We start from the raw sequence: 14,964 nt of genomic DNA on the forward strand, positions 1-14,964 counted from the left end.
AACAGTCAGGTCAATTTGCTACACACATATTCATGTCCAACAAACTTACTTTAAAGAGAGCACCGATAAGCAATACTGCTAGTGGGATCACAGTGCTTCCTCCTCTTCCTTAGTTTTCTCACATTAGATGTAAAGGTTTTCATCTGCGCTGGGATAAGGTATCCCAAATGGTTATAGCCTTTTGGTTATAAATAGTAATGTGGAAGCCTAGACAAAAACTGTCATTGGACTTCTTGTCATGGGTGACATCCTGGCCAAGTGCAAATCAAACACCCTATATAATATGAGATGACATGATACATATATATGATACATGATGTTTCCTTCTCCTAACAATACAACAGGCTAAATCTCTTCACCCTCACTGCTTTCCTCCCTGGTCCAGAGACCAGTGATGAGTTGTATACCCTAAGGGATATAATTTTCCTTTGATTCATCCATGTCAAAGAGACCAAAGAGTCTGTTTCCATTGGATCTCACTCCAACTTTGATATCCCAGTACGAATAAGTGGACATGCTGGCAAAGACTATACTCAAGACTTTTAAGAGAGTGTGCAACTATACAATGTAGAAGCTTGAGTCATTCTCAGATGTTTGTAACATGAAGTCAGGTTGTACTCACTGCTGCCACTATGTTATTCTCAGAGACAAAAATCACACTCAAGAGAGGGAGAAATTCGGTCTTCGTTTGAGAAACCCTATAAAAAAAATACAATTTAATTATATACTTCTTTAACCAGTACTTAATCATCTATTTCCCTTCTATTCTCCATCTGAAAGAATTAACACCATTTTAGCTAAAACCATTCACCTAACTTTTCTCCTGAAGGTACAAGCCCTTATTATGATAGCAATCTGAGGACATGGCTAATCCTCTGATAACAGTGTAGCCAGGTAGGATATACTAGTTGATTATTCAGCTAAGGAAAACGTCACAAAGGCAACATTCTGCTTTTTGCTAGGCATACACACATGCATATTTTCCTACTGAGGTCACTGGTGTGTTCAGGAGCAGAAGCTCTGGCTGTTTTTTCTCCTGTCTCCAATCAAGAGGAATTGAAGATAAACGTAGACAGTCGAACCACTGTTTCAGTCGATCTTAGGTAATTCAGGACACAACAGGCACTTGCTAGTTTATATGACTAGACTACACTAGGAAAACATAATAAAGGACCTAATTGACATTTCTTTAATTTCAGCATTGAACCAAACAGATCAGTCTCATATTAAGAGTCTGTTAATATGATTCTGTTTTAATAGAATCAGAGAATCCCTAGTGTTGAGACAGGCCATTTGGCCCAACAAGTCCACATCGACCCTCCAAAGAGTAACCCACCCAGCCTCATTCCCCCACCTTATTAGTCTACATTTCCCCTGACTAATGCATCTAACCTAAATATCCCCGAACACTATGGGCAATTTACCATGGCCAATTCACTTACGCTGTACATCTTTGGAGTGTTAAGCTCTGTGATTGCATACAGATGGCAAAAAGGTTGTCTTGCTTGTATTGAACAAAGTTATATTCCTGTCAAATATTTTAATTTAAAAATAAAGTTAATTTTAATCATCACCATCAATGAGATGGAGACTCTTGAAGCAGAATCTCATTCTCTGCCCACCACTCAAGTGATGTCACTTACAAAAATTGCATCATTACAAAGATTTGGAAGATGAGACTTTATAGTAGCCTTACAGATCCTAGGAACAATATTAAAAGACAGACTGTCAATTTTCTAGCCTGCAGCACGATTATTTAATGTCCTTCATTGTGCTAAAGCTGCATTGACTATTGCTCAGAATGGAATGACTCTTGGGTTTAAGTTGATACTTTAAACAGCTTAGAAACAGGTAAATAAGAAAGAAGAACCTACTTAAAGAGTTTAAGATAAAATTAAAATTGCTTTTTCAAGTTCATATCTGGCATCAACAGGCTGTGCAAGTTTACAAGGCATTCTACTGACACCATGTGGTACAAACATGAATTACACATGAACAAACTAAAATTCAACAATGCAATTCAAAATCAATTCCAATACTTTGTTTGGGAACACGGAAACAGGAAGAAGAATAACCCTCTGCATTCAAAACAAACAGTGCAATTAATGCAGATTTACTTTGCAGAAACACATTTTCTTTCCATAATTGCCAAACTGAATTATAACAGCCCAAATACAATATCAAATTTGACTGCAGTTGAATCCTGCAATCACATGCAAAGTAACCTCAATTAATCAATGCAATGAAACACTATGAAGGATGCCAAGATTGACATTACAAGACACAATTACAGTATTGAAGTATCAAAATCGCTATGCATGTCTGAAATAAAACACAAAGAAGTGGCGATTCACAAAAAAGCTTAGATTCAAAGCCTATTTTTCTGTTGCTGTCTTTAATATTCTTCAAAATATGGTTTTGGAGGCTAGTACGATCCTTCTTTTACTGGAAAATCAGAGACACATTGGCACTTACGTCATATTTTTAGCAGCATCGACAACAGATACAGTGCTATCGTGGCTGACCCATGCCAGGCGATTTCCTGTGGCAGAGAAAGAAACACTGTGGACCCAACCACCACTACCGGCACCCCCAAATTCTGCCATCATCTGTCCAAAAGGCATTTTGGAACCCCAAGGTGTGGAAGAAGGCTTTGTGTCTACTTCTTTGATGTAAGCAGAAAAAACTCTGAAGAAAACAGAAATGGAATTGTCAGAAGGATTGCTGAAGGAGGGTTAATCACATTCTGCATAGACATATAAAAGGTAAAATGGCATCAGAAAATCTACTGATGCATTACAAAGTATTTGGTGCAAGTCAGATTTGCTTGTAAAATAATGTGCTCATAAAATGCAAGTGTTTACTGTAATGCATCCTTGCTCCTGAATGTACTAATGGTCCTAAAATCTCATTCTCATCTTTCCTAGAATTCCATGTTTGGTTCCTTTTAATTAGGATTATGCCCCTGCCATTATACCAGAAATGGTACTGGTGACTGGTTTCAACCCTGGTGACAAAGGCAAATGAACCTTCCTCATCCTTGTACACAGTATTCGAGACAGGTGGTCACACAATCATGGGGGTTTCTCTTCTTGCCCATCTAACTTCTTTTCTAAATCCCCTTCACTACCACCACTGTAGACCCCCTCCAGTGTTTCAGAGCTAAGTTTCGTTTTGTAATGCCTGTGAAGCATCCTGGGAAATATAACTACTTTAAAGGTGTTACATAAATACAAGTTGTTAATATTCCTGCTTTAAGTAAGTAGGCCAGATTGGGACTGAGATAAAATATAATATATGAGATCACTGTGCTTGTGGAAGGGCTTTTAGAAATTTTCAACTAACGTTACCTGTTAAACTAGTTTTCACTGATTAAAGGTATCAGAACCCATAAAAGTCAAATAAGAGCAATACCTGTATGAAAAATTTGCAAAATTAATTTGTCACTTCTGTTAAAATGTTTAGTCGCTACTATTTAATCTTTTCCGACTCTTGAAAAGGATGAAACAGCAGAGTCTAATGGTTACAACTAACAATATATTAAGTTTGTTGTGCACATCTTATTTGGATATCAGCATTCACTCATTCCTCCATATAGGTTTCTCAGCAGGAACTTCCCAGTTTTACAGCTGTAACACGGTCACAATTACAGCAGCACAATTCACTTGCAGAGAGACTGTATAGACACAAATGCTTGAATGGCTTACTTCTGTCTCAATAACAACAGCATCACTAAAACACTGGAGAAAATTTGCTTTGCCTTGACTCTGAAATCAACACCATGAGAAACTGACTTGTGCTGATTTAAATCTTAAACATTGTGTATCGGGGCGATTTAAACTTTCCCAATTCTAAATCTTTAAAATAAAAACTTAAAAACCCTTTAATATTTCTGATGCTATAATTTGTTTGATAACTCAAAGCACTAATTTTAGTAATATCACAAACTTTTATAATGTCAACATTTAAATTGAAAAATTAGTTTAAAATATTATTCTCTTTTTCCAACACCATCATCTTTCTGGCCAGTCCTGGTTTTGAATACATACTTAAACACAACAATGTCATGCTGCAGGTGGCAAAAATGGTAAAGGAGGATATGTCAAATGTGAAGTCTTGTGAAAGATGGAATTCCAGCACAACAAAGGGGGCATAAATTGAAAATAACTTTGAGTTGATTAAAAAAACAATTTAGGAGGAATTTCTTATAATGTCTCCAGGAGGGAGAAAGAAATAAAGAGTTAAGGGGCAGGCTAAGATAAATGGAATAGGAGGACGCTTGTGTGGATTTTAAACCACAATATAACATCGTAAGATTTAGGAGCAAAATTAGGCCACGTGTCCAGATGAGTTTGCTTATTCTATCATGGCTGATATATTTCCCAACCCAATAGCCCTGTAACCCTTGGTCTCCTTACTAAACAAGAAGCTCTCTGCCTTAAACACACAATGACCTGGCCTGTGCAGCCTTCTGTGGTGATGAGTTCCACAGATTCACTACACTGACTAGAGAAATCCTTCATTTCAGTTCTAACAAGTTGTCCCTTCAGTGAAGCTGTGCTCTCAGGTCTTAGTCTCTCCTACTTGTGGAAACATCTCTACATTCACTTTATCCAGGCTTCTCAATACTCAAGTTTCAATGAGATCCCTTTCATGCTTCCAAACTCAACTGAGCAGACCTAGAGCCCTCAACCACTCCTCACATGAGAGGCCCTTCATTCCTGGGATCATCCTTGCAAATTCCCTCTGGACCCTGTCTAGGGGCAACATATCACTTCCTTAGATTTGAAGCCCAAACCTACCTGACCAAATTAGCTGCTTCTATGTTTCCAAATGGTAAAGGGACAAGAAAGAAAAAGATGATTCCAGAAGAGGTGTAAATGAAAAAAGCAGAATTATCCATAGCTGTTTTTCAAACTGGATGAGTTTTGTTATTTAGTGTCATGTTCTGCTTTCAGTTACTGCTACCTGTAATTAAGCTGCCATGAAATCAATTAAAGAATGGTGCATCCTACCTGATCAAGTAGGAAAAGAAAAAAACTAATGCATAAGGAGAAACTAGTTAAAAAAATGAGGGAGACAAAAAAAAGAAGTTTGTATAGGTTAAGCGAGAAGAGGAGGAGCAGGAGTGAGTTCACATGTAGCATAAGTGACATCGATCAATCAGGCGGAATGGTCTGTTTCTGCGCTACACATTTTACATAATTCTATGGAAACCACAATCTTCGAGGAAAGACATAAAAAAGTACCAAAAATAGAACGCGTACTGCTGAGGGGTTGAGTGTGGGGTGCTGGAAAAGCAGAGCAGGTCGGGCAGCATCGAAGCAGCAGGGGAATGAAGGTTTCCGTTATAAACCCTTCTTCATCTTGGGCTTATGCCCGAAATGTCAATTCCCCTGCTCCTCAGATGCTGCCTGACTTGCTGTGCTTTTCCAGCATCACACTCTCGACACAGATCTCCATCATCTGCAGTCCTCCCTTTCTACTACTGAGGGTGTAAACCATAGTGAAGGAAATGAAAATCTTTAGTGAAGAAACAGGAAGACTTATGCGATGCACAGAGAAGGTGGTGCCATCAGAACAGACATATAGGACACTGAAACTGGAAGAATGGCATAAAAGCTGAGTGAGTGGAAGTATAGTGAAGGCAACTGAGAGTTATTCAGATTATCATGAATATTAGTTGATTGCCTATGTTCCTAAAAGAAGAGAGTCATTAAGGAAGGGAAATGTCAGAGATGGGTCTTGTGAACGTGAGGAAGAGTGGAAATTAGAAGCAAAGCTGATGACTTTTTCAATTCATGTTGAAAGCAACACCACATTCAATTTGGACAGCAGCTGTTGGTAATAATTTTGGTTTCTCCATTTACTTCAGAATCAATTTAAAAGGGACCTAAAGGACAACTTTTTCACACAGCGGGTGGTGTGTGTATGGAACAAGCTGCCAGAGGAAGTGGAGGAGGCTGGCACAATTACAACATTTAAAAGGCATCTGGATGGGTAAATGAATAGGAAGAGTTTAGGTGAATGTGGACCAAATGGGACTAGATTTATTTAGGATATCTGGTCGGCATGGACAAGTTTGACCGAAGGGTCTGCTTCCGTGTTGTATATCCCTGTAAATATCTTGTTTGTTTAGTTGTACCATTACTATCTCAATTTGTCATTTAAATCAGTCATATGTTACCCTCTTTCTTGTTCCTTCCTCCTCTGTCTCTGTTTAGAGCCAGCTGTAGGTTTAACACCTTCCAGTTCTGGAAGATGGTAACAACTTGAAATGCTAATGCTGTTTTGTTCAGTTTCCACAGATGTTATGAGATCTGTTGGTTGTTTACTGCATTTACTGATCTCATTTCAGATTTAAAGTAACAGATTTCAGTTATTAACTTTATTATCACTTTTCCATTCAAGGTACTCAATATATTAACTTCTAATGCTCATTAGAAATAAAATAATACTTTCTCAATCTAATGTACTTTCAAGTGAGTGGTAATACTGTATTAGATAATTATCAAGTGATGCACAACATTAGATGTTGTGTGAAAAAGTCAAAGCATCTATTTATCCGTTGTTGTGGTTGTGTTCGCCGAGCTGGGAATTTGTGTTGCAGACGTTTCGTACCGTCTAGGTGACATCCTCAGTGCTTGGGAGCCTCCTGTGAAGCGCTTCTGTGATCTTTCTTCCGGCATTTGTAGTAGTTTGAATCTGCCGCTTCCGATTGTCAGTTCCAGCTGTCCGCTGCAGTGGTCGGTATATTGGGTCCAGGTCAATGTGCTTATTGATTGAATCTGTGGATGAGTGCCATGCCTCTAGGAATTCCCTGGCTGTTCTCTGTTTCGCTTGTCCTATAATAGTCGTGTTGTCCCAGTCGAATTCATGTTGCTTGTCATCTGCGTGTGTGGCTACTAAAGATAGCTGGTCGTGTCGTTTCGTGGCTAGTTGGTGTTCATGGATGCGGATCATTAGCTGTCTTCCTGTTTGTCCTATGTAGTGTTTTATGCAGCCCTTGCATAGGATTTTGTACACTATGTTGGTTTTGCTCATGCTGGGTATTAGATCCTTAGTTCTGGTGAGTTGTTGTTTGAGAGTGGCTATTGGTTTGTGTGCTGTTATGAGTCCTAGTGGTCACAGTAGTCTGGCTGTCTGTTCGGAAATGTTCCTGATGTATGGTAGTGTGGCTAGTCCTTTGGGTTGTGGCATGTCCTTGTTCCGTTGTCTTTCCCTGAGGCATCTGTTGATGAAATTGCGCGGGTATCCGCAAAACCCTAGCCAGAGAAACAATAGCCAACCTGCTGGACATACAGAACAGACAACAGGACGGTGAACGTATCAACAAAGACGGCATACTTAAACTACTGGACCTGTGCCTCATTACACACTTCACATTCAACAATCAAATATACGAACAAATCAACGGCACATCCACGGGCTCACCCATCTCTGGACTCATAGCGGAAGCAGTAATGCAAAGGTTAGAACAAAGAATCTTACCGCAAATTCAACCCAAACTCTGGGTCAGATATGTGGATGACACCTTCGTAATCATTAAAAATACAGAAATAGAGAACACACACTGGATCATCAACACCACACTCACAGGAATCCGATTCATGAGAGAGAAAGAAAAGGACAACCAACTCCCATTCCTAGACGTGATGGCATGATGGTACAGAGAACACTGAACGGAGAATTCACCACAAAGATATACAGGAAAGCCACATACACAGACCAAGTCTTGAACTACGAAAGCAACCACCCCAACACACACAAAAGAAGTTGCATCAAGACACTATTCAAAAGGGCCACAACACACCAGAACTGCAAAAAGAGGAAGAAGAACACCTATACAATGTATTCGCCAAAAATGGATACCTGCGCAATTTCATCAACAGATGCCCAAGGGAAAGACAACAGAACGAGGACATGCCGCAACCCAAAGGACTAGCCACACTACCATACATCAGGAACATTTCCAAACTGACAGCCAGACTAGTGCGACCACTAGAACTCAAAACAGCACACAAACCAACAGCCACTCTCAAACAACAACTCACCAGGACGAAGGATCCGACACCCAGCATGAGCAAAACCAACGTAGTGTACAAAATCCCATGCAAGGACTGCACAAAACACTACATAGGACAAACAGGAAGACAGCTAATGATCCCCCACATCCATGAACACCAATTAGCCACGAAACGACACGACCAGCTATCCTTTGTAGCCACACACGCAGATGACAAGCAACATGAATTCGACTGGGACAACATGACTATTGTTGTGGTTCTGTTCGCCGAGCTGGAAGTTTTTGTTGCAAACGTTTCGTCCCCTGGCTAGGCAACATCATCAGTGCTTTGGAGCCTCCTGTGAAGCGCTTCTTTGATGTTTCTTCCGGTATTTATAGTGGTCTGCCCTTGCCGCTTCCGGTTGTCAGTTTCAGCTGTCCGCTGTAGTGGTTGGTATATTGGGTCCAGGTCGATGTGTTTGTTGATGGAGTTTGTGGATGAATGCCATGCCTCTAGGAATTCCCTGGTTGTTTTTTGTCTGGCTTGCCCTATGATAGTAGTGTTGTCCCAGTAGAATTCATGTTGCTTGTTGTCTGCGTGTGTGGCTACTAGGGATAGCTGGTCGTGTGGTTTTGTGGCTAGTTGATGTTCATGTATGCGGATTGTTAGCTGTCTTCCTGTTTGTCCTATATAGTGTTTTGTGCAGTCCTTGCATGGTATTTTGTACACTACATTAGTTTTGCTCATGTTGGGTATCGGGTCCTTCGTTCTAGTAAGTTGTTGTCTGAGCGTGGCTGTTGGTTTGTGTGCCGTTATGAGTCCTAAGCGTAGCAACTTCATCAACAGATGCCTAAGAGAAAGACCACGGAACGAGGACATGCCACAACCAAAAGGACTAGCCACACTACCATACATCAGGAGCGTTTCAGAACTGACCGCCAGACTACTGCAACCCTTGGGACTCATAACGGCACACAAACCAACAGCCACGCTCAGACAACAACTCACTAGAACGAAGGACCCGATACCCAACATGAGCAAAACTAATGTAGTGTACAAAACACCATGCAAGGACTGCACAAAACACTATATAGGACAAACAGGAAGACAGCTAACAATCCGCATACATGAACATCAACTAGCCACAAAACGACACGACCAGCTATCCCTAGTAGCCACACACGCAGACACAAGCAACATGAATTCGACTGGGACAACACTACTATCATAGGGCAAGCCAGACAAAAAACAGCCAGGGAATTCCTAGAGGCATGGCATTCATCCACAAACTCCATCAACAAACACATCGACCTGGACCCAATATACCAACCACTACAGCGGACAGCTGAAACTGACAACCGGAAGCGGCAAGGGCAGACCACTATAAATACCGGAAGAAACATCAAAGAAGCGCTTTGCAGGAGGCTCCAAAGCACTGATGATGTCGCCTAGCCAAGGGACGAAACATTTGCAACAAAAACTTCCAGCTCGGCGAACAGAACCACAACAACGAGCACCCGAGCTACAAATCTTCGCACAAACTTTGAACATGACTATTATAGGACAAGCCACACAGAACAGCTAGGGAATTCCTAGAGGCATGGCACTCATCCACAGATTCAATCAATAAGCACATCGACCTGGACCCAATATACCGACCACTGCAATGGACAGCTGGAACTGACAACCGGAAGCGGCAGATTCAAACCACTATAAATGCTGGAGGAAAGATCACAGAAGCCCTGCACAGGAGGCTCCCAAGCACTGAGGAGGTCACCTAGACAGGGGACGAAATGTCTGCAACACAAATTCCCAGCTCGGCGAACAGAACCACAACAACGAGCACCCGAGCTACAAATCTTCTCCCAAACTTTGAATATCTAATTATTCTTTGTAACCTATTTATTCCTAAAACAGTGGAAACCTTCCACAGTAGTACACATTATGACAAGAAAAAAAAAATCAAAATTAAGAGTTTAAATCAGCAATTAATGTTCATCATTATGCTTCGAGACATAATGCAGGAAATAAGAAATCTTAAGCAATTAGATGGAAAATTATGTGAAGCATATATTGCAAAAATCTCAATAGAACTGTTTGACTCCTTTAGTCTGCTGAGAATCTAAGAGTCATAAGAAGCAAGAGATTTATGGATAATGGATAATAGGCTGAAAGAAAACAAACTTAAGTTTCAGCTTTACATACAGCTGTTAGTGAAATGGTAGAAGCTATTATTTATGCCACTTTGGGAATGATATTGGGAAATTATAACAGGTCATAAGATGGTGCAACATGTATTCACAAATTGTAACAGGTATGAGATGATTTAGTTTGATGACTATGTTGCATTCACTGGAGCAGAGACGTTTAAAGGGATCTCAGAAATATTCAAAGCTTTGAAAGGGTTTGAAGAGTAATGGAAAGAGTTATTTCCTCTCTGATAAGTTTATGCCAAGAAAATAACAGGGAGACCAGGAAGATATTTATTGTATGAGAAGTGGTTACCGAAACAGGCAATGATATTTAAGAGAGAATTAGATAAAGAACAGAAAGAATTAGAAATCATACAGAAAAAGAGAACTGAAATAGGATGACAATAAATAACTGTGAAGGGAAAATCTGTAACGCAGGCAGAATGGTAGAATCATTTCAATCTTGCAAAGTTTCTATGGACATCAAGGGCAAAACTGTTCAGATTTCTAGCGACTGAATGATCTTTTCTCCTAAAGGAAAATGTTAAGTGATTATAACACTCAGAACTTGACTCTCGAAACTTGGGACATAAACTTGATTCTTAAATTGGATTGTTCTCTACATTTAAAGCTTTTCATACAAAATATGTATATGTTTCTTCAACATAGACAAGAAGTTGTAAGAAATAAACTTTGGTACAGTATTATATTATATGGCCAAATTTTAAATTAGTAAGTTATATAAAAATCTTAAATAGAACCTGCAGCATCTCTCACCTGCACTTGAAGTCACACGAGCCTGCTGCCAGTAAAACATTATTGGGATGCCAGTCGAGGCTAAGGATAGTAGAACGAATTGGCTTCTTGATGTGTTTACTCACCCACCTAAAACAGAGAACTACAGCTAATTTTGTTAACACTTAGCAGATGCATTGTTGCTTAGATAGAGCATAAATTTTACCAAAAATGAAATTAAAACCTTGAAAGTTCTATTCATGGGTCTAGAAATCCCTCTGTGGCCAGAATTCCATTGCCTTCAATATTTTAGAACAGATAACTTAAGAGGGCAAGATACAGCCAAGACCAGAGGACAGATAGGCTCAATTCCCAGACTTTAGCCAGTGCTGGGCAGGCAGTGAAGACTTGATCCACAACAGCCTCAGAGATTAGCAAATAAGTAAAATACCCTCAATTAGTAAAGCATATGTGAGCTCAGCATCTTTCTTTGAAGGCGAATGCAAGAAAACCTCTGAATAATTGCAGACATAAACCCATATCAAATCATGATGCTGTGCAGCAACACAATTTATATGCTGTAAATTATCCAAATGGAACTATTTATGAAACAAATCAGTAGGAAACCATGGTCTCATGTTGGGCAGACATGATGTCAAATTTGCAGTGATGGGGCATAATTGCAGAAGTAAAACACACAAAAGGGCTCTGTTTAAAAATAGCAGAGTTGATGACCAGAAGTCAAGTAATGAGAAGAGAAGGAAAATGAACATAATAGTGCAAAACTAAATTCTGCTAAGATACAACACATAAACTGGATCTGAAAGTATTAATGGATAACTCATTGCAATCAATAGTACAGTGTGTTCATCAGTAATAAAAGTTCATTAAATCTTCAGGTAAGCACCAAGAGTTTTAAAAAGGATATGTAGAAGGCATTTCAATAGCTGCAACCAAAAAACAGTGTAACTCCAGATTGTGTACCATAGCAAGGATATCCATAATTTGCAAACAGTACAGAAAAGGGTAACTAATTTGAAATTTTTTTTTAAGATACTGGATCCATGAATGAAGACAGAATTCCTTGGGATTATATGCAGAAGGCAGGTTTCTATGGTGGTATTAATTAAGCATTTTTAAGATAATAAAGAATTCAAGCTACCATTATACATTTGAGATTGCCACAAACTCCAGAACTGGATGTGGGCTTAAGATGGAATCTAAACTGCCCACAGAGGAAGGCGAGTTAGAAACTTTTCAGGAGAAATTGGATAGATACTTGAAGTGAATGTTGATTGAGAAGTATTCACTTAAAGGGATCAGACAAGTGGACTACAGCTTCTTTTCCATTCCTATACTTTCGAAGAACGACTAACATTAGATAAATTTTGATGAACACTTCTTAGATTGCTTAAATAGATAAGGCAGTGAGAGAGCTGCACAAATCAGGAAGGTACCATATTTGATCAGTGCCTGCTAGTAGAGTGCTATCAGAAGAGCATGGTGGCACAGTGGTTAGCACTGCTGCCTCACAGCGCCTGAGACCCGGGTTCAATTCCCAACTCAGGCGACCGACTGTGTGGAGTTTGCACATTCTCCCCGTGTCTGCGTGGGTTTCCTCCGGGTGCTCCGGTTTCCTCCCACAGTCCAAAGATGTGCGGGTCAGGTGAATTGGCCATGCTAAATTGCCCGTAGTGTTAGGTAAGGGGTAAATGTAGGGGTATGGGTGGGTTGTGCTTCGGCGGGTCGGTGTGGACTTGTTGGGCCGAAGGGCCTGTTTCCACACTCTGAGTCTAATCTAATCTAATTGTTTACACTATACACAGATTTGGTTAACAGAGGATCAAAAGACGGCAATAGATTTTGCTGCAAAGTGCACGCCTATGAATGAATATGATTTAACCGGGACACACAGTGGTCAAATATTCCACCAACACTCACTGTATTTATGAAGAATATAGTGATGGTGGCCACCTAGTATATATGAAGCCAGCAAAGGAAGGAGTCAGTATATTCAGAAGATGAGCTGGAGAGGTCAGCACAAATGAGGAGAAATATAAACAAAGTGTTTTAACAAAAATATTTAAATACTGCTCTATTTGGGAATCTCAGTGTTCTGTAATGTTGTATTTAGAGATCCTTCTGTTTACAAAGTATTTTTCCTACACAGATCTCAACAAAAAGCTAAGGAAATATATTTAAGCAGTTTAAACTATCTTTGTTTAAATTAGTTCGGAAATTAAAACTAACCTGACCCAATTTAAAAAAAGCAATGAAAATAACTCTAACTAAAAATACATTTGACATTGAGGCAATGTCACCCATCCTCTGCAGATGACCTGAATAATGAGTGAATGTACACACTGTAGCTCATCTGTAATTGCTAACAGAAAGAAAAAGGATCCAATTTTCTTCCATTCATTTTTATGTCAAATAAAGGTCCCTCTGAGGAATGCAAAACAAATTTTGATGAAGTGCCAGCACATGTAAATAATATGAATGAGTAAATACTTAACTCAGATTCACTCAATTAATGAAACATCAGTATCCAGCTACAGCTCCAATAAATTCTATTTACAGTTTTTATACCTAATGATTTAGATGAAGAAACAGAGTGCAACACTGCTGACTACAAAGTGACATGGGAAAGTAAAATGTTGGGAGGATCTAGAGTCTGCAAAAATATACAGAGACAGACTAAACAAATGGAAAAGATGGCAGAAGAATAATGCAGGGAAGTCTAAATTAAGAAAAGCATTTTGTTTAAAATGATGAGAAACTACTCCATCTTAGCTTTCAGTGGAATTTGGTGTCTGGTTCAAAGTTTCAAGAATCAAAGTTTACAGGTACCGAGGCTTAGCAAGCAATTAGAAGAGCAAAGTATATGTTGACTTTTATTGCAAGAAGGTTAAGATTCAAGATGCAAGATTTGTTGCAATTGTATAGGCCTATGATAAGATCGCACTTGACTTGGTACAGTCTTGGTCCCCAGATCGAAAGAAGATGGATCTGCCTAGAATGGGTTCAATGATGGCTCAATCAACTGATAACCAAAACAAAAGGATTGTCTTATCAAGAGAGATAGGATTCGCCCAGGATTTTGAAGATTAAGAGGTGATCTCAGCAAAACATTAAATACTGAGACAGTTTAAAGGCCAGATGCTGAAAACTGTCTTTCCTAGTTAAGATTTTCCTGCTCCTTGGATGCTGCCTGACATGCTGTGCTTTTCCAATGCCACACTCTTGACCCTTTCCTAGTTAAGAGCCTAGACTCAGGGATGATAATGACAGAATAAGGTTATGGCCAATTAAGACCGAGATGGAGAAATTTCTACATTCAGAGTGGAGTGTCGTTTGAATTTTCTCATGGCTATTGCACATCTCGACTACAGGAGAAACAAAATTGTCGCCTTATAAATATTTTTTACACAAGGATGTTTAGTGTGCATAATCCAATTCTTTAGAAGCAACATTCTTGTTTCATCAAGTACTCACCAATCATTTTCTCCTTCAAAATAGCATACGGAGATCAGCCGTGCACCACTACCTACAGCAAACTTATTTTCCTGAGGTGACCACTTCACAAATGTTGCAGCACGGTTAATTCTTAAAATGACCAATGTTGGCTTCCACACTCCGTCTTTCTGACTCCATACATAAGCATTACGGTCAGCACCACAAGTTACAATACGATCGCTCTGGGGAGCCCAGTCAATGCCTGTGCAGAAAGTACATTGATGAATTAATATGAAAAAAAGGAATAGCAATCCTAGAACCAAAACATACGACAAATAGCACATAATTTGCAAATTTTATTCATGCTGATAAACTTGTTTCACTTCAAGTATCCAAGAAAACATTGTCAAAATGCATCTGGTCAAAACAAGACAGTTTCATACTTCAGCACTAGAATTACAAATAACCGAATCTTTGTTGCTGTTCTGTTCGCCGAGCTGGGAATTTGTGTTGCAGACGTTTCGTCCCCTGTCTGGGTGACATCCTCAGTGCTTGGGAGCCTCCTGTGAAGCGCT

The 14,964-nt window shown here is 39.5% G+C and overlaps 1 protein-coding gene across 2 annotated transcripts in view; it reads right to left on the bottom strand.

The window, feature by feature from the left end:
* LOC132825499 (actin-related protein 2/3 complex subunit 1A-B) overlaps positions 1 to 14,964 on the bottom strand; it is a 54,091-nt gene that overhangs the window by 10,547 nt on the left and 28,580 nt on the right. For both annotated transcript variants that reach the window (XM_060840831.1, XM_060840832.1), the window contains 4 exons: positions 14,429 to 14,651; positions 10,976 to 11,083; positions 2,476 to 2,688; positions 623 to 698 (listed from right to left, as the gene is read on the bottom strand). In XM_060840831.1, coding sequence (XP_060696814.1) covers positions 623 to 698; positions 2,476 to 2,688; positions 10,976 to 11,083; positions 14,429 to 14,651 — 620 coding nt within the window. The remainder of the gene's footprint in view (positions 1 to 622; positions 699 to 2,475; positions 2,689 to 10,975; positions 11,084 to 14,428; positions 14,652 to 14,964) is intronic.

The sequence above is a fragment of the Hemiscyllium ocellatum genome, chromosome 20 (assembly GCF_020745735.1).
Source record: "Hemiscyllium ocellatum isolate sHemOce1 chromosome 20, sHemOce1.pat.X.cur, whole genome shotgun sequence".
Classification (NCBI taxonomy): domain Eukaryota; kingdom Metazoa; phylum Chordata; class Chondrichthyes; order Orectolobiformes; family Hemiscylliidae; genus Hemiscyllium; species Hemiscyllium ocellatum.